The 18,255-nt window shown below is 36.9% G+C and overlaps 1 protein-coding gene and 1 long non-coding RNA gene across 2 annotated transcripts; both read right to left on the bottom strand.

Annotated features, from left to right (window-relative positions):
• Window positions 1-7,277: 7,277 nt before the first annotated feature.
• LOC131528411 (uncharacterized) lies at window positions 7,278-9,556 on the bottom strand. The gene is made up of 3 exons (XM_058757490.1): window positions 9,249-9,556; window positions 7,611-8,115; window positions 7,278-7,522 (listed from the first exon to the last, which is right to left on the bottom strand). The coding sequence occupies exons 1-3, from the start codon at window positions 9,249-9,251 to the stop codon at window positions 7,278-7,280; spliced, it is 753 nt and encodes a 250-aa protein (XP_058613473.1). The 5' UTR covers window positions 9,252-9,556.
• Window positions 9,557-11,069: 1,513 nt separating this feature from the next.
• On the bottom strand, window positions 11,070-17,965 carry LOC131529504 (uncharacterized). Its single transcript, XR_009268115.1, has 3 exons — window positions 17,717-17,965; window positions 13,363-13,520; window positions 11,070-13,159 (listed from the first exon to the last, which is right to left on the bottom strand). It is a non-coding gene; the product is annotated as an uncharacterized LOC131529504 (long non-coding RNA).
• Between the last annotated feature and the right edge of the window lie 290 nt (window positions 17,966-18,255).

The raw sequence follows: 18,255 nt of genomic DNA, 5'->3' as shown, positions 1-18,255 counted from the left end.
CACAACAGGCCTCAGAGGGTTGTAAGGGTCTTCAAAAATTCATACAAAACAGACAAAGCAGAAATATTAATATATTCAAACATTATTACAATCACATTTTCAGTTCTTGATACATTTTTCCTGAAGTGTTTATATTTGTTTTGTATCTTTAGTATGGGATTTGTAAGGCAGTATTATTTGTAAAGCTTCTATAAAACTAATACATTTGAACTAAAATGTTTATCTTCAGGTTTACATGTCCAACATTACTCTTAAGTGTGAATTTAAAAGTTTGTTTTTATTACGAGAAAGGGGTCCTTAGCCAAAGGTTCATCATATATTGGGGGTGGGGGTTGGCAATATAAAGTGTAAAACCTCTGCATAGTAACATTATACAAACTGTAATACATGGATTTGTCTTTTGTATATGTGTGTATGTGTTTAAATCACCTGAGAAAGCAGAGCTTTTGGGATCATCCTCATCTTTTTTCGCACTTCTCTGAAGAGCATCTTTAAAGACAGATCATGCAGAAGAAAAATTCATTTTATTAAATAAAAGTTTAGTTAAAAAGTTAAAACACTCTCACACTGAACTTTCTGAATGAGTGGAATATTGACTAATGTTGAAAAGGAGAAATAAAATAATCAAAAATGGATTGAAAAAATATAAAAAATATTAAAACAGGCTAACCATGGTATATAGGAGGTTTGGGCAGTGGAACATTTCTTGTCTTTAGACCAGATTGCTTAACTTCATTTCCTGACTGCTTCAAGTTCATATCATCTGTTTAGTACATATAAATAAAGAATGATCACAGAGTTATGCCTAAATTGTTTTCTGCATACCAATCCTTTCAATATATACAGACCTTCACAGGAAGATGTCTCTGAATTGATGTCACTTTCATCACAGAGCTTCTTTTTCCTTTTCTCTTCTCAGGTAATTCCACAACTGCAGGGTCTCTCATTGAATAAGTAATTGAGTCCTCTGCTGCTGAGACCCCAGTTGTGTAATCTGAGATGTATTGATTTGCTTGATCATAGTCTCCTGTTAGTGGGAAATTTATGTATACTATGTGTATAATGGAAATTCAGTCAATTATTTATTCATCATAGAATAAATAAATATATTATGATTTATTTATTTAGAAATCTGTAAAATACTTACTTAAAACTAAACATTTCATTGTCTTATATTAGACACATAACAAACTGAAACAACTTGAATTTGTGTTCTTATAACCAGATTTCAGCCACACATTCAACTATTTTCAGAAGTCACAAATTAATAAAGCATAACATTTAACTATTAAAACCTATTTTTCTATTATGGACTGCAAGTACATAACTGTAATTGGGCATCTGAATAAAAACTAATAAATATGTTAGTTTATGGGCAGCTGTGGCACAAATGGTGGTCTAATAAATTTGTTAAGCACTTTACACATTTTCATGGTTTTCAGTTTTCAAAGATATAATTATTGCAATTTCTTACCAATAGATGGTCCAACAATCTTCACAATATCATAAACCTTCCAGTTAGGGTTTGGTGGAGAATTGTTTTTAATGTTTGAGAGTGATGATGTCCATCGACACTTCAATGTTCCATTGTCATCAAAAATCCAACTGACTGGTACGACAGATGTCTGTCCATCACAGAATAAACAAATTCGATACTGAAAGATGCACACACACACACACACACACACACATTAATCATAGTCTTTGGATCAAAATCAGAGTAACATGCAATAAAACAAGGCAAAAACCCACCCATTAATGACTTAAGTACAAATCAAACTGAATGCATGAATGGTATAAGCGCTACCGCATTGGATTCGTCTTTATCAATCAATGACAACGGTATCATGATTGCTTTATGTCTCAGTTGAGCTGTGTCAGCATGTAACATTTTAGTGTGATTCAGAAATCCTTTGAATATGCCAATGATTCTGGAGTCACATGGCTTAGTGTACAAAGGTTCCATTCTGCAAAAAACCTCACAAAAAAACAGATTTTCTTGAACTTTAGGTATAAGGCAGTAGTTATCATTGGTCATTCTGTAGCATTCTTTTGTCTTTGGCGTACCAGAGTTAACATTTGATTTCTTAGAACTTGATATTGCTTGCCTCTCTGCCAATCTGTTAGCTACTTGAATCAGTGGATCACCTGAACCCCGGATAAACCTCTTGATTTGACCCATATTGTTCTCAAACTTGTACGCTGAACAATAGTGTAATGATCTGTTGTAATTTGCAACATCAGTGAGATGTAGCAAGCAATGCACATTATATGAGATGAAACTCCTGGAATACAGGCTGCTACCTTTTTCAACAAAATATGTTAACAGCTTATCTGCATAATCACGATGCTCCATTAGGTTTTCACTGTACAAGATGCGCATTCCAATACTAAGAGAAAGGAAGTGAATATACTTCTCCTTATCGAGAACATATTTCAAAATCACTGGTCCAGTATAAAGCAGAAATGTTCGGAATTCAGTTGCTTTCCAGTGCTTCAGTTCATCTAACCCCCTGGGTTTTCTATTGAATTCAGGAGGTATGTTCTGTCGTATAGCTTGATGAAAATAAGTAATGATGCTAAGCTGTACAGCTGATAATCTATGGGCCAAAGGTCCTTCTTTCCACAGCATCAACATTCGCTTAGTCACTCCTAGATCCACACAATGCATGGGATCTATTGGGAACTGTCTGATCATATCAATGTCCAGATTCAAAATAATGCTATCTGTTTTGTGATGTTCAGAATTTGTCTTCTGTCTAAATGACTCATTGGTTCTGAGATTTCCTTTATACAAAAAGCATTTTGCTCTCGTGAACTCCTTTTACATCACAGAAGTCACAGCCATAGCGGCCATTAAACTGAACTATTCCTTTGATGAGGGCTCGTGCTGGTGCATCACATATGATGTTTTGAGGATAATTCTCTTCCCTTTAAAGCCTGTGTCCATCAGTTCTTGCAGCTCCTCTATAAAATCCTCAAAAACTCCAAATCATCTGGTTTCTTTGCTCCACAATACAGAGCAACAACAAAGGACTGCTCTTCACTTCATCAATGTTGATGACAGCACACTGAAGTGGCCACATTGTGAGGTTTTGGACTTGAAAATGGGTAACCCATCAATATTCAAAGAAATCTCAAAGTGGTCGTATTTTGAAGTGTCTTGCTCAGACAGAGTATGCTTAATACCTTCCTTTATTCCAAAATATGTGTATTTGCCACCTATCAAAAACAAGATTTTACATTTCAGTCAAATTTCTTATTAACATTGCCAAATGAGTGCATGGACATTTTCAAAGTTAAAATGTACCTGATTTTTCAGTTATTGTCAAACTGCCAGAACGAGGTGTTTTCAACAGTGTTCTTCCATCTGCTGGAACATCAATATCATGTTCCTCAAAATCTTAAGCAAATGAGTTAGAGAGGTCAAGGAGATGTTGAACTTCATTGCCCACTCAGACAGCTTTTTCTCTAGAGCCAAAGCTAGCTCTGTGTCACTCTCACTGGTAACATCCATGGAATCATTTAGTCTATCAATTTCATCCCATAGCACTTGATCTTGCATATTGGTTCTGGTATTCCGTTGTGATTCTGAATCATACTGTTCTTGCGAGTCTTCAATTAGATGCTGCTCCACAACATTCAGCATATTTCCTGAGTCGTCTGATGAGTAGTCTGATTCAAGTTCTCTGGAGGAGTGTTCACTATCAGAAGTGTTTTCATTTTTTTTCTGAAGAGCCAAAATTATCTTTTTTGATTTTCTACGAGCTTTTTGTTGCTGTCTTTTCAATGCCTTAATTTTTGTTTCCAAATCCTAACAGGTCAAAAGAACTTCTGTATTACTAAAACATTATATGAAACACATAATTCTTTCACAAAATAAGTTTGTTTGTTTGAGAGGAAAACCTTAGCCACTCCCACTGATTACTGTCTTTGATAATTGCTAACTAATTGTTTAAGAAGTGTTCTTTGAACAATTGTTGTGTATCCTAAAGAAGGCTGTGTAGCCTAAAGACTTGGGTAAAGTTGGTTTTATATTAGCACATTCACAACATTCACACATTTCCGCATTCCATAACTTTATAATTATATGTGCAATAAAGTTATTTTTTGCTAATTCTAATGAGCGACATCATTGTCAACCTACTACATTTTTTTCACAATCGATCAAAATGGCCAAGTATTGTTTTAATGTCATACTTACGAATGTCCGCTGAATGTCCAATGTAGTGTGGTTAACAAAGTAATTTAATGCAATAGTCTGAATGTGCCTATATAAAACCAACTTTACCCAAGTAGCCTAAAGTACTGTAAACTACACTTTTGTAGATCTACACTTTACATTTTTAATGATGTAGTGTTGCATGACTAATAATCTGATGTTTGGGTAAAGTCGCTTGTTATGTTAATAAGAGAATGAATGTCAGTTTTGGTAAATGGGAAGTGACATTGATGCTTTTAATGTAAAACAGCTACAGTTCCGCAGATAGAAGTTGTTGTTGTTGTTGTTAAAAACGAGTCATATAGCTCGGCGAATTAAAGGCTTTTATCTTTACTATGAGTGTCTAAGAGTAGGCCTATTTCATCTTTTTATTTGGATATTTACCTCCAGTTATCCAAAGAGCAATGATGATTACGTTATTAGACCAGTGCAGTATTCTTGCCTACTGTTGGTTTACAATGCTAGATAATTATTGAAATATAAGTATAAATAAAATATAAGTTTGTAATGTTGTAATGATCTGACATAACAGGCCTAACAATTCACAATTACTGATATGCAAACTAGCTGCAGCTAGCCAACTGGTGTGATTACTGAAGCCAGGTAAAATGACTGGTGCACATGTAGCATGTGTGAGCAGTACTCAGCTAAAAAAGACCAGACCACATTGCATATCTGAATTATAATATAATCTGAAAGTATGTAAATAGCCCACTCACCATTTCTGCAGTGTAACAATTCCTTGCACAACTTTTTCTTCTTCCTCTTTACATGTTTTATGGTGGTTGGAAAACCAGCTTAGATGGTGCATTTATCACCGCCAACTGGACAGGAGTGTGAAGCATTGACAATGAGCTCACGCTTTACTCACACGGTGAGGATCACATGAACTAACAATGAGCTCACATATTACTCGCACGGTGAGGATCACAGTATGAGGATCACATGAACTCACAATGAGCTCACGCTTTACTCACATGGTGAGGATCACAGTATGACGATCACATGAACTCACAATGAGCTCACATACTACTCACATGGTGAGGATCACAGTATGAGGATCACATGAACTCACAATGAGCTCACGCTTTACTCACATGGTGAGGATCACAGTATGAGGATCACATGAACTCACAATGAGCTCACATACTACTCACATGGTGAGGATCACAGTATGACGATCACATGAACTCACAATGAGCTCACATACTACTCACATGGTGAGGATCACAGTATGAGGATCACATGAACTCACAATGAGCTCACATACTACTCACATGGTGAGGATCACAGTATGAGGATTGTGTGATGTCACTGTGATCATCGCGTGATCTCACGTGTTGACTGGGAAGAATACACTTGAACAACACAATCCTTTAGTGATTATTAAAAAAACACAGCACAACACTCTAAAACAAATGTTGGCTTAAGAAGCATCAATGAGCGCGTGCTGTCTACTCAATGTAGCCAATCAAGAACACCAACAAAATAGTCTATGTGACATCAGTGGTTCAACCGTAATTTTATGAAGCTATGAGAATTCTTGTTTTTTCTCCTCCGCATCATTGTAATGAATTTATCACTGATTCATGATTTTACACATATTCTTCATTCAGGAGATTATGGAGATTTGCTTGACATGAATCCTCATCATCATCATCATCATCATCATCAGAAATCCAACTGACTGGTACGACAGATGTCTGTCCATCACAGAATAAACAAATTCGATACTGAAAGATGCACACACACACACACACACACACACACATTAATCATAGTCTTTGGATCAAAATCAGAGTAACATGCAATAAAACAAGGCAAAAACCCACCCATTAATGACTTAAGTACAAATCAAACTGAATGCATGAATGGTATAAGCGCTACCGCATTGGATTCGTCTTTATCAATCAATGACAACGGTATCATGATTGCTTTATGTCTCAGTTGAGCTGTGTCAGCATGTAACATTTTAGTGTGATTCAGAAATCCTTTGAATATGCCAATGATTCTGGAGTCACATGGCTTAGTGTACAAAGGTTCCATTCTGCAAAAACCTCACAAAAACAGATTTTCTTGAACTTTAGGTATAAGGCAGTAGTTATCATTGGTCATTCTGTAGCATTCTTTTGTCTTTGGCGTACCAGAGTTAACATTTGATTTCTTAGAACTTGATATTGCTTGCCTCTCTGCCAATCTGTTAGCTACTTGAATCAGTGGATCACCTGAACCCCGGATAAACCTCTTGATTTGACCCATATTGTTCTCAAACTTGTACGCTGAACAATAGTGTAATGATCTGTTGTAATTTGCAACATCAGTGAGATGTAGCAAGCAATGCACATTATATGAGATGAAACTCCTGGAATACAGGCTGCTACCTTTTCAACAAAATATGTTAACAGCTTATCTGCATAATCACGATGCTCCATTAGGTTTTCACTGTACAAGATGCGCATTCCAATACTAAGAGAAAGGAAGTGAATATACTTCTCCTTATCGAGAACATATTTCAAAATCACTGGTCCAGTATAAAGCAGAAATGTTCGGAATTCAGTTGCTTTCCAGTGCTTCAGTTCATCTAACCCCCTGGGTTTTCTATTGAATTCAGGAGGTATGTTCTGTCGTATAGCTTGATGAAAATAAGTAATGATGCTAAGCTGTACAGCTGATAATCTATGGGCCAAAGGTCCTTCTTTCCACAGCATCAACATTCGCTTAGTCACTCCTAGATCCACACAATGCATGGGATCTATTGGGAACTGTCTGATCATATCAATGTCCAGATTCAAAATAATGCTATCTGTTTTGTGATGTTCAGAATTTGTCTTCTGTCTAAATGACTCATTGGTTCTGAGATTTCCTTTATACAAAAAGCATTTTGCTCTCGTGAACTCCTTTTACATCACAGAAGTCACAGCCATAGCGGCCATTAAACTGAACTATTCCTTTGATGAGGGCTCGTGCTGGTGCATCACATATGATGTTTTGAGGATAATTCTCTTCCCTTTAAAGCCTGTGTCCATCAGTTCTTGCAGCTCCTCTATAAAATCCCTCAAAAACTCCAAATCATCTGGTTTCTTTGCTCCACAATACAGAGCAACAACAAAGGACTGCTCTTCACTTCATCAATGTTGATGACAGCACACTGAAGTGGCCACATTGTGAGGTTTTTGGACTTGAAAATGGGTAACCCATCAATATTCAAAGAAATCTCAAAGTGGTCGTATTTTGAAGTGTCTTGCTCAGACAGAGTATGCTTAATACCTTCCTTTATTCCAAAATATGTGTATTTGCCACCTATCAAAAACAAGATTTTACATTTCAGTCAAATTTCTTATTAACATTGCCAAATGAGTGCATGGACATTTTCAAAGTTAAAATGTACCTGATTTTTCAGTTATTGTCAAACTGCCAGAACGAGGTGTTTTCAACAGTGTTCTTCCATCTGCTGGAACATCAATATCATGTTCCCTCAAAATCTTAAGCAAATGAGTTAGAGAGGTCAAGGAGATGTTGAACTTCATTGCCCACTCAGACAGCTTTTTCTCTAGAGCCAAAGCTAGCTCTGTGTCACTCTCACTGGTAACATCCATGGAATCATTTAGTCTATCAATTTCATCCCATAGCACTTGATCTTGCATATTGGTTCTGGTATTCCGTTGTGATTCTGAATCATACTGTTCTTGCGAGTCTTCAATTAGATGCTGCTCCACAACATTCAGCATATTTCCTGAGTCGTCTGATGAGTAGTCTGATTCAAGTTCTCTGGAGGAGTGTTCACTATCAGAAGTGTTTTCATTTTTTTTCTGAAGAGCCAAAATTATCTTTTTTGATTTTCTACGAGCTTTTTGTTGCTGTCTTTTCAATGCCTTAATTTTTGTTTCCAAATCCTAACAGGTCAAAAGAACTTCTGTATTACTAAAACATTATATGAAACACATAATTCTTTCACAAAATAAGTTTGTTTGTTTGAGAGGAAAACCTTAGCCACTCCCACTGATTACTGTCTTTGATAATTGCTAACTAATTGTTTAAGAAGTGTTCTTTGAACAATTGTTGTGTATCCTAAAGAAGGCTGTGTAGCCTAAAGACTTGGGTAAAGTTGGTTTTATATTAGCACATTCACAACATTCACACATTTCCGCATTCCATAACTTTATAATTATATGTGCAATAAAGTTATTTTTTGCTAATTCTAATGAGCGACATCATTGTCAACCTACTACATTTTTTTCACAATCGATCAAAATGGCCAAGTATTGTTTTAATGTCATACTTACGAATGTCCGCTGAATGTCCAATGTAGTGTGGTTAACAAAGTAATTTAATGCAATAGTCTGAATGTGCCTATATAAAACCAACTTTACCCAAGTAGCCTAAAGTACTGTAAACTACACTTTTGTAGATCTACACTTTACATTTTTAATGATGTAGTGTTGCATGACTAATAATCTGATGTTTGGGTAAAGTCGCTTGTTATGTTAATAAGAGAATGAATGTCAGTTTTGGTAAATGGGAAGTGACATTGATGCTTTTAATGTAAAACAGCTACAGTTCCGCAGATAGAAGTTGTTGTTGTTGTTGTTAAAAAACGAGTCATATAGCTCGGCGAATTAAAGGCTTTTTATCTTTACTATGAGTGTCTAAGAGTAGGCCTATTTCATCTTTTTTATTTGGATATTTACCTCCAGTTATCCAAAGAGCAATGATGATTACGTTATTAGACCAGTGCAGTATTCTTGCCTACTGTTGGTTTACAATGCTAGATAATTATTGAAATATAAGTATAAATAAAATATAAGTTTGTAATGTTGTAATGATCTGACATAACAGGCCTAACAATTCACAATTACTGATATGCAAACTAGCTGCAGCTAGCCAACTGGTGTGATTACTGAAGCCAGGTAAAATGACTGGTGCACATGTAGCATGTGTGAGCAGTACTCAGCTAAAAAAAAAGACCAGACCACATTGCATATCTGAATTATAATATAATCTGAAAGTATGTAAATAGCCCACTCACCATTTCTGCAGTGTAACAATTCCTTGCACAACTTTTTCTTCTTCCTCTTTACATGTTTTATGGTGGTTGGAAAACCAGCTTAGATGGTGCATTTATCACCGCCAACTGGACAGGAGTGTGAAGCATTGACAATGAGCTCACGCTTTACTCACACGGTGAGGATCACATGAACTAACAATGAGCTCACATATTACTCGCACGGTGAGGATCACAGTATGAGGATCACATGAACTCACAATGAGCTCACGCTTTACTCACATGGTGAGGATCACAGTATGACGATCACATGAACTCACAATGAGCTCACATACTACTCACATGGTGAGGATCACAGTATGAGGATCACATGAACTCACAATGAGCTCACATACTACTCACACGGTGAGGATCACAGTATGACGATCACATGAACTCACAATGAGCTCACATACTACTCACATGGTGAGGATCACAGTATGACGATCACATGAACTCACAATGAGCTCACGCTTTACTCACATGGTGAGGATCACAGTATGAGGATCACATGAACTCACAATGAGCTCACATACTACTCACATGGTGAGGATCACAGTATGACGATCACATGAACTCACAATGAGCTCACGCTTTACTCACATGGTGAGGATCACAGTATGAGGATCACATGAACTCACAATGAGCTCACATACTACTCACACGGTGAGGATCACAGTATGACGATCACATGAACTCACAATGAGCTCACGCTTTACTCACATGGTGAGGATCACAGTATGAGGATCACATGAACTCACAATGAGCTCACGCTTTACTCACATGGTGAGGATCACAGTATGAGGATCACATGAACTCACAATGAGCTCACATACTACTCACATGGTGAGGATCACAGTATGACGATCACATGAACTCACAATGAGCTCACGCTTTACTCACATGGTGAGGATCACAGTATGAGGATCACATGAACTCACAATGAGCTCACATACTACTCACACGGTGAGGATCACAGTATGAGGATCACATGAACTCACAATGAGCTCACGCTTTACTCACATGGTGAGGATCACAGTATGACGATCACATGAACTCACAATGAGCTCACGCTTTACTCACATGGTGAGGATCACAGTGATTCTTCTGTCAGAAACAGCATCGATACACAAAAGCAGAAGCACAGATGAAATACTGAGCAAAGGTTTGGAGTGATCAAGAGATCTGGATTCTGATCAAACCATTCAAAGCTTCAGAAGAGATGAAAACAGCAGAACTGAAAATGTAACATCATTATGCAAATATGATTATATTTTTTAATTGTCATTTAAATCTGAATAATTTTCAAATTGTTTGTCATTAAAGCAACATTTCAGGAAAATGTTATGGGTTTTCAAATTCAAATACGAATTATGAAACAGGACATCATTTCATACTGCAGAGGACACCGGGACTAAAAGCATGTTTATTATGCATTTTGGGAGACATAACAATTGAATAGGAAAATAAATTATATATACATTTTATTATGAAATATTATATATTATTATGAAAATCTTTCCAATTATTACTCCCATTATGACAATTCATTTTTCAACATGCTGTCCCAACAGCAACACATTAATATGCAAATTAGATATAGTGTGTTTAATGGAAAAACCAGTTTATGGAAATTTTTACACACATATTTCATAAAACAAAATGCTATATCAAATCATTTTGTTATATATTTTATAACACTGTTGAGAATCATCCTTAAACAAAGTTTAGTATAAAAAAAAAATCTTGAAACCTAAAAATTGATTGGTGATTTAAAAACAAATCCCATTGTTTTTGCCTTTTTTTATGTCTATTCATGCCATTTTATTTTTAGAAAAACTGAGTCCTGGTGTCCTCCACAGAGGACATAGAATAAAATATTAATAAAATAAAAAATTTCAAAAATGTTATTTTCCCATTTTTTTCTTATGCTCTAAACAATGTAATGACATGAAAAAAAAATACTAAATTCACAAAGCTTTTTGGGGGGAGTTCTCAGGAAGAGATAACATCATATCAGCTGATGAAGTGTGTTTTCATTGCTGTTGCTGTAAAATACTTTCAGATATATTTGTAGATCTTTAACTCTGCTGTGATTCTGATGATCGCCTGTAGAGGGAGACACCTGACTGTGTTACAGGGGTCAGTTGTTTATTTGTCAAGTCAAGTCACCTTCATTTATATCACACTTTTAACAATACAGATTGTGCCAAAGCAGCTTTACAGTATCAAATGGGAAAATAGTGTGTCAATAATGCAGAAGGACAATTTTAGGACAACTGAGTAAACATTCAATTTTCAGTTAAAGGCAGTTCATCGTTGATTCAGTGTGAATTGTATGAATGTGTGTTGTGTGATGGAGCAGCCGTCTGTGTTGTGTTTCCACGTCTTATATCATGTAAGTGTTCACTATCAAATGCAGGAAACTGTGACGTGCAGAAAGTTGTCAGTAAAAGTGACGTCTAAAGAACCGGATCTGAGAAACACTGTTCATTAGTCTGTTTGATTAGATGAGTCTGTGAAAGCTGGGCTTGATGATTTGATCCAGGATTGATTGGTTCTTTGAAGCTCATCCTGAAGTTGTTGTCATAGCAACAGGTCCGTTTGCTCAAACCTGCTCCGGATCAAGCTTATTTCACATTTTTTATTTCATTTTACTCCTTGAGAGGTTTATTAGCGAAGGAATAATTATCTCATAATTTAATTGTAGTCAAACACACATTATGTAAAATTTGTCTGAGCTGTGAGTTTACAGTAAGCTTAGACAACTTAATCCAGATATTTTAATCAAATCTGCTAACTTGTTTGAAGAACCAAATTAGCCAGAGATCAATAATCAGGATGAACAGATGAAAGAGTCCAGGAGCTGCAGGCACGTGCACACATAGACATCAAAGGGGACTTGAGCACTTGCCCTTTTTTCTGGGGAGTTTTTTTTTTTTTTTAAATGAATGAATATATGTAGGCTATGTGTGCATGTGTGATTCTGTTTGCGCACAGCTTTCCCTGTCAAACAAATAAAAAATCAAAATATCATGTCGGGTCGGGTCGGGAAATGTTGAGACTGTCGAGTTCCGATGCCTTACGCAGCAGTGTAGCACACATTGATCAGCACATGCACATCACAGACAGACAGAGAGCCGCAGAAGTGAAGCACTCCCTCTCTCCTTCCCTCTCCAGTTGTGCTTGTCTTGGTGTGGAGGTGAGTGGTGATGAACAAAAGACTAATGATCCAAAAGACCAAAGGCGAACATAGTTAATTTGTCTTGCTAACATCCATGACTCATGACCTACCCTGTCATAAATTAGCTAAAGTTTAGCTAAGGCAATATATCATGGGCATATACATTAAAATAACACCAAAAGAATCAAAACAATTTATTTTCTTGTTATTATTAGTAAAAATATGTCCCTCACCTTTGTGCAGTCATTTATTCTAAATACATGAAACTAGTAGAAAACATGCACATTGTGGCTTAGTTTCTTTAGTTGTTGCCTGTTCTTGTGATAGAATTAGTGAATGCTAAAGAAGACCATGGTCTCTATGTGAACTTATTATTTTGTAGTTTGTAGTTATCTGTTATAAAATGAAACAACATGAACCAACTGGGTGAGTGTCAGGGAATTAAAATAAATTGGTAAGTCAGAGTTTTGTTAATATTTAACCTTTTAAAAAATTAAATATGAAAAGTGCCTTTTTTCCACTTGAGCCCCTGCCGCTCAAAATGTCTGCACGTCCCTGAGATCTGAGCAGACTGTAGTGTGGATGGATGGAGTCTGTGATCATGATGGTGTTGTCTTCAGCTGCTGCTGTCTCAGGGATGTTGTGTGTTCTTCAGAACATGCTGAAGTTTCTCCAGAATTAAAGTTTACAGGTCCGTCTGGATCACGAGAGACTGGAAATCACAAACATACATCAGATTATCCTCATTGTTTGGGATTTGTTTCATGTTCTCAATCTATAATACATTCTGTCATTGACACACAATCACACATCTGTAAACTTTCATCTTACAGAAGATCTGATCAATCTGTCTGAATGTGAAGCTTTAAGACTGGTTTGTGAAGACTAGAATTTACATAATAAACAAACACTTACAGTTTGGTTTTAGGTTCTTCATACTGTTACATCTAACAAGCGTCTGTCTGCTTTTCTCTTGTGTTTCACTGGTTTGTGTCTCATTTCTGGCCTCCATTTCTGTTGTTTTTTCTTATCTGGTTTCTGATGCTCCAGCAGTTTTCTGTGTGTTATCCCACCTGTGAAATCACACAGATGACGTGAAGAGTTTACTTAAAGCCAGTTTTTTTAGTTCAAGAGCAAGTTCAGTTTATATCATCATGTGACTAAACCAGTAACAGCTGATAGTCAACAGTAGGATGTAACCATTCACTCAATACGATAGAATTCATGATACTGATTCACAATATGATTTTCTCACAATTCTTTTTTTAACAAAATTAGGTTTATGACAAACTGTAAATGAAAAGGTGACCTTTTATTATTTCTCAGACAAAATGCTGCACATTTCTTTGTGAAATTAAAATGTCAAAAAACAAAGATAAATTGAAATATTAAAACAAATCCCAAATCAAATAAAGAAAGAAAGAAATGTATTCATATAAACAAACTAAGGCTTTGTCTGTGCTCATTGATTCAAATCTGATGGTTAATCACCACGTTGTTTCAGGGTCGACAAAGATGTTGATCCAGGAACATGTCGCATTTGGTAAAATCAGATTCTGCATGATAGAACTATATTAACCATGGTTTTATTTGTAGTAAAACCAGGTTTCATTTTCATAAGGGTTAGATTGTACAGTTTTGGAATTTGATGCAAAAACAGAATAGTCTGATTTTAGTTTGTGAATGTCACGAATTCGGTCTGTGAACCTCCATTCACTCACCACCAGAGGTCACTTGCTCACCACATTGACTCTCACGCCATACATCACACTGGACTGCATTTCCCATCATCCATTGCACTGATCACATTACTGTTGCACTTCACCATCTACTACATTTCCCATCATCCATCGCATAGATCACATAGCTGTCACAGATTACACATTGCACTGATTACAGCTGAAACCCATTAGACACATTTTATAAGCCTTGGACTTTCTTTCCCTCTCTGCCGAGTATTGTATGCATTTATTGTTGCCCTACAGAGCCCCTGTTAGTTTTCCTAGTCTTGCCTTGCCTGTTTCAGATTGTGTTTTCCCCTGCCTGGACTATTGCTTTCGTTTTGGATTTACCTCTCTTGTCTAGCCCCTTTGGATACTGTTCGCAGTCGACCGATCCAGGCCCGTTTTGGATGACTCTTTGCCTTGCCTATTATATACCTGTCTGCCACTGTTCGACCCTGCCTGTTATGACCACGTCTCTGCTCATTAAAAGCTTGCATATGGATCCGCACGTCTCACGTCTCGTCAGCCCCGTAACAGTGAAACTATACTACATAACATCTGAATGAAACAGAAACAGCAGACGGCTGAATAAGATGCAGGTTCACTCTCTGACAGCAGGTGGCGCTTATGAGCAGCAGTGATACAGTATTTCCTTACCGCTGTAAACACAGCAGCTCTGTCTTTATAAACACTACTTTAAATGCATTATACAGGGGCAAGATGAAAAGAAAATACCATCTAAACTTTTCTGAACACGGACAGTTCCCCTCAGAGATACATTTCATATAAATTTCCAATTGCTCTGTGGATTGTTTAACATCTTAACCGACTTGAACCAGCACATATTTTAATTGTCAACAGGAGAATCAAAGAAAGATGAGTTATCAGAGTCAAGTTTCACTTTAAAGCACAGTCTTTGCTCAGCTGTATGGTAGCGTGGAGTAAAACGCTCCCTGCTGTTTTTCCCAAAATATCCACTAGATAAAAATCAAGATACATTTTTGTAACTATGGACTACGCTGACACGGGTGATGTAGAAATATAAAAAAATAATTTTAATCTCAAACTGCCTGTAATTTAATTTTGCTGTAAATCTATAAAGCTAATTGCTTTGTCAGACTGAGGGGCATTTAACCCCACCTTTGGGGCAAAACGCTTGGTTCAAATTAAATTTTTGTTAAAAATCTAACAACATAAAAACTCTGGACATTTTTCATGCTTGGCTTATAAATGATCGTTGTCACTAAAACTATGATAACTATTCTGGACACATTTAACTTTTGTTCTGTCAGGACCACTATCGTCAAAAGATAGATACTTAGCATAAAGTGTTGGTTTGGCGGGAATGGTTCTGTTCTGTGCAAAAACTCCCTGCCCATCCATGCAGCCTGTCATGAATGAGCAGGGAGAGCAACAATAATAACCCCCCCAACACAAACGATAGGCCAGAATCGCCCAAACTACAACTGATGGCATTCTGAAAGAAGCATATCCTTCTGAAATAGCAGAGACTGGGGCAGCAGCCCCTTACGGAGAAAGCAGTGAAGGGGTGCTCTTCTTAATAAGCAGCAAAGAAGAGCAGCAAGATGCAGAGCACCTGAAAAAGATGCAGAAAATTGACAGCTAATTGACTCACTAAAAATGACAGCCTAATTTGCAGCAAACACACGTACTGCAGCCATAGAAGCGAGCAATGAACGGTTCAGAGAGATCGCATATCCTACCTGGCCTAAAAGCATCAGCATCCATTTAAAAACTCTATAGAAACAGCATATAATAACTCAAATCAACTCATCAGTTTGCAGGTTGTTGTCTCCCATTGACATTGTGCTCGTTATGTTACGTGTCTTCAATCTGACAACCCACGTGAGTGAAGACAGAAATCCTTACCAATGCACTCGACAGCTTTGCAACAAGCATGTAGCAGTAGTCAGAGAAACTTAAGGAAATAGCAGTCCCAATAACTAGATGAGCCATAAGCAGCAAGCATATTTCGAGAACAATCAGATGGCCTAACAACAGGTTAAATATTAGCTTATTGCTGTTGTGAATTTACCAAGTACCAGTACTTGCAGTACAACCAATAGCTTAAAGAAACTAGCAGGTCTAGCAACAAACATGACACTGAGCACTAGATAAGCCCTAAAAGCAAGCAAAATCCCAATACCCTAACAGCTTTAAAGCAAAGACCTTCTGAAATAGCGTAGACTGTGGCGGCATGCCCTTTAAGAAGAACAGAAGCAGCGAAGGGGTGCTCTTCTTTAATAGCAGCTGAGAAGAGCAGCATGCCCCTTTAATGCAGTACAGCATATGGTCAATACCCGACGTTTAGGCAACAGCATGTTGCCCTTATCCAGATAATCGTTAGCATTAATAACCTTTGGTAACAAAATATACATACTGCCCGTTAAGTATCAAGCACGTTACAGGTACACTGATTTAAGCAACAGCATATCAAATAGAAAAAAAAAAATAGGATATGTTTAATGAAACAGAATTCCCAATACTAGAGGAGTCTTAAGCAGCAAAGCTGTTTCATATCAGACAGCCTTAAACAACATTAAAAACAAGCCTCGCTGTGGTAGGTTTACTGGGTAATGTTACCAGCGTGACAAAATACAACCAATGAGCCTAAAGCAACAGCATGCCTAGCAAACAAACATGTTACTGAACAACTGCCTTAACAACGAGCAATATTTGACGACAGCATAATTGCCAACATAGCATAAGGCAATGAGAACCAAATAAGAACTTAGCTTAGCTTCGTGAAGACATTCAGAGATGAATAAAGGGTTAAATGTTCAGTTTTTACGTGGATGCTTTAACCCTCCTTGATATCTTTGCTTCCCCCTGAAAATTCCTGACTGAAAGCTTTCCCATAGAGATGGAATTCGCCGTCTGATTTGCTCCTGAGCAAGCGGAAAAAGCTGCTGATTGATACGGAAGAGAGCTTATATAGGAATGCCGCGATAGGTGTTGTATTTCTATAGGTAGATATGATCAGCTGAGAATCACGTGACCTGCCAGAACTAACGCTAACACTTCATTTCTGTTTCACAGAAAAAAATGGCAGTCCTTAAGAGAGGTGTTCTCCCCCGATCTACCCGATAGAGCTCTTAAAGCAATAGTTCACCCCCAAATCATCATTCTGTCATTTACACAAGAAGAAGAAGAACATCGCATGGTGATCAAAACAATACAGATACAGTGCTTTCTTGCATGCAACACATAGAATTAACTTTCCTTCTTGAGGCAAAACAGAAATAAATTAATCAATTCCTTTAGGAATAAAACACTTGTTCAGTAACAATGTGTTTCTACATCAATGATGTAAAAGAGATAAAAGCATTAAAGTTGTGCTGCTTTAGTTTAGAAGCGCTCCACTTTCACTTTCATCAGATCTCTAGCCTGCCAGACTGGTCTTCTTTTGTTGTTGTGATATTCTTACTACTATCTTTGCCGTGTCACATTTCTATTTGAATTTCACAGTACTGTAATAGCTTAAATAATGAATAATAACAACTCTTAACAAAAAATGTAATCACCTTGTGTTGATCTGAAGAGAAGAAACATCCATCACAACTCTGAGATCTCTGCTGATGTTGTGCCGTCTGAGCTTCAGGGGGATTTTTATATAACGAGAAGATGTGAAATACAACCGCAGAAGGGCTTCAAATAGGAGAACTGAAAGTCTCTGATATTCTGCGAAAAACAAAAAGGTTGATTTGATTCTAGTTCTATAAGTCTCTGCAACTTATAGATATTCTGCAAACAGCAAAGGGCAGGAAACATAGAAAAAATGCCAAAGTCTTTTGCTGGTTGTGTGGTTCACGCTACTTCAACAGATCTGTGACCACAAGTTTCACTACACGGCAAAAGTAGCCTATAACTGAATCTGAAAAACCAACACCACTAGACCTTACAGTGACCGCTACCTCTGACTGATCAATGGCTAACATAATAATGATATGACAATTTTATTGAAAAATGAAAATAAAATGAACACTAGCATTATTATGTTGCTGAATGACACATGAAAGCACTTTTAGTCAGATATATGGACACAGTTACTGGCTGACAGAGC

This window comes from Onychostoma macrolepis, chromosome 21 (genome assembly GCF_012432095.1).
Source record: "Onychostoma macrolepis isolate SWU-2019 chromosome 21, ASM1243209v1, whole genome shotgun sequence".
Lineage (NCBI taxonomy): Eukaryota > Metazoa > Chordata > Actinopteri > Cypriniformes > Cyprinidae > Onychostoma > Onychostoma macrolepis.
Note: the sequence above shows the minus strand (reverse complement) of the source record. Positions and strands in the feature narration are given on the sequence as shown.

Coding starts and splice junctions, on each gene's coding strand:
- LOC131528411 (XM_058757490.1), bottom strand. Junction 7,523..7,610: donor GACAATAACTGAAAAATCAG/GTACATTTTAAC, acceptor TGTTTTTGATAG/GTGGCAAATACACATATTTT.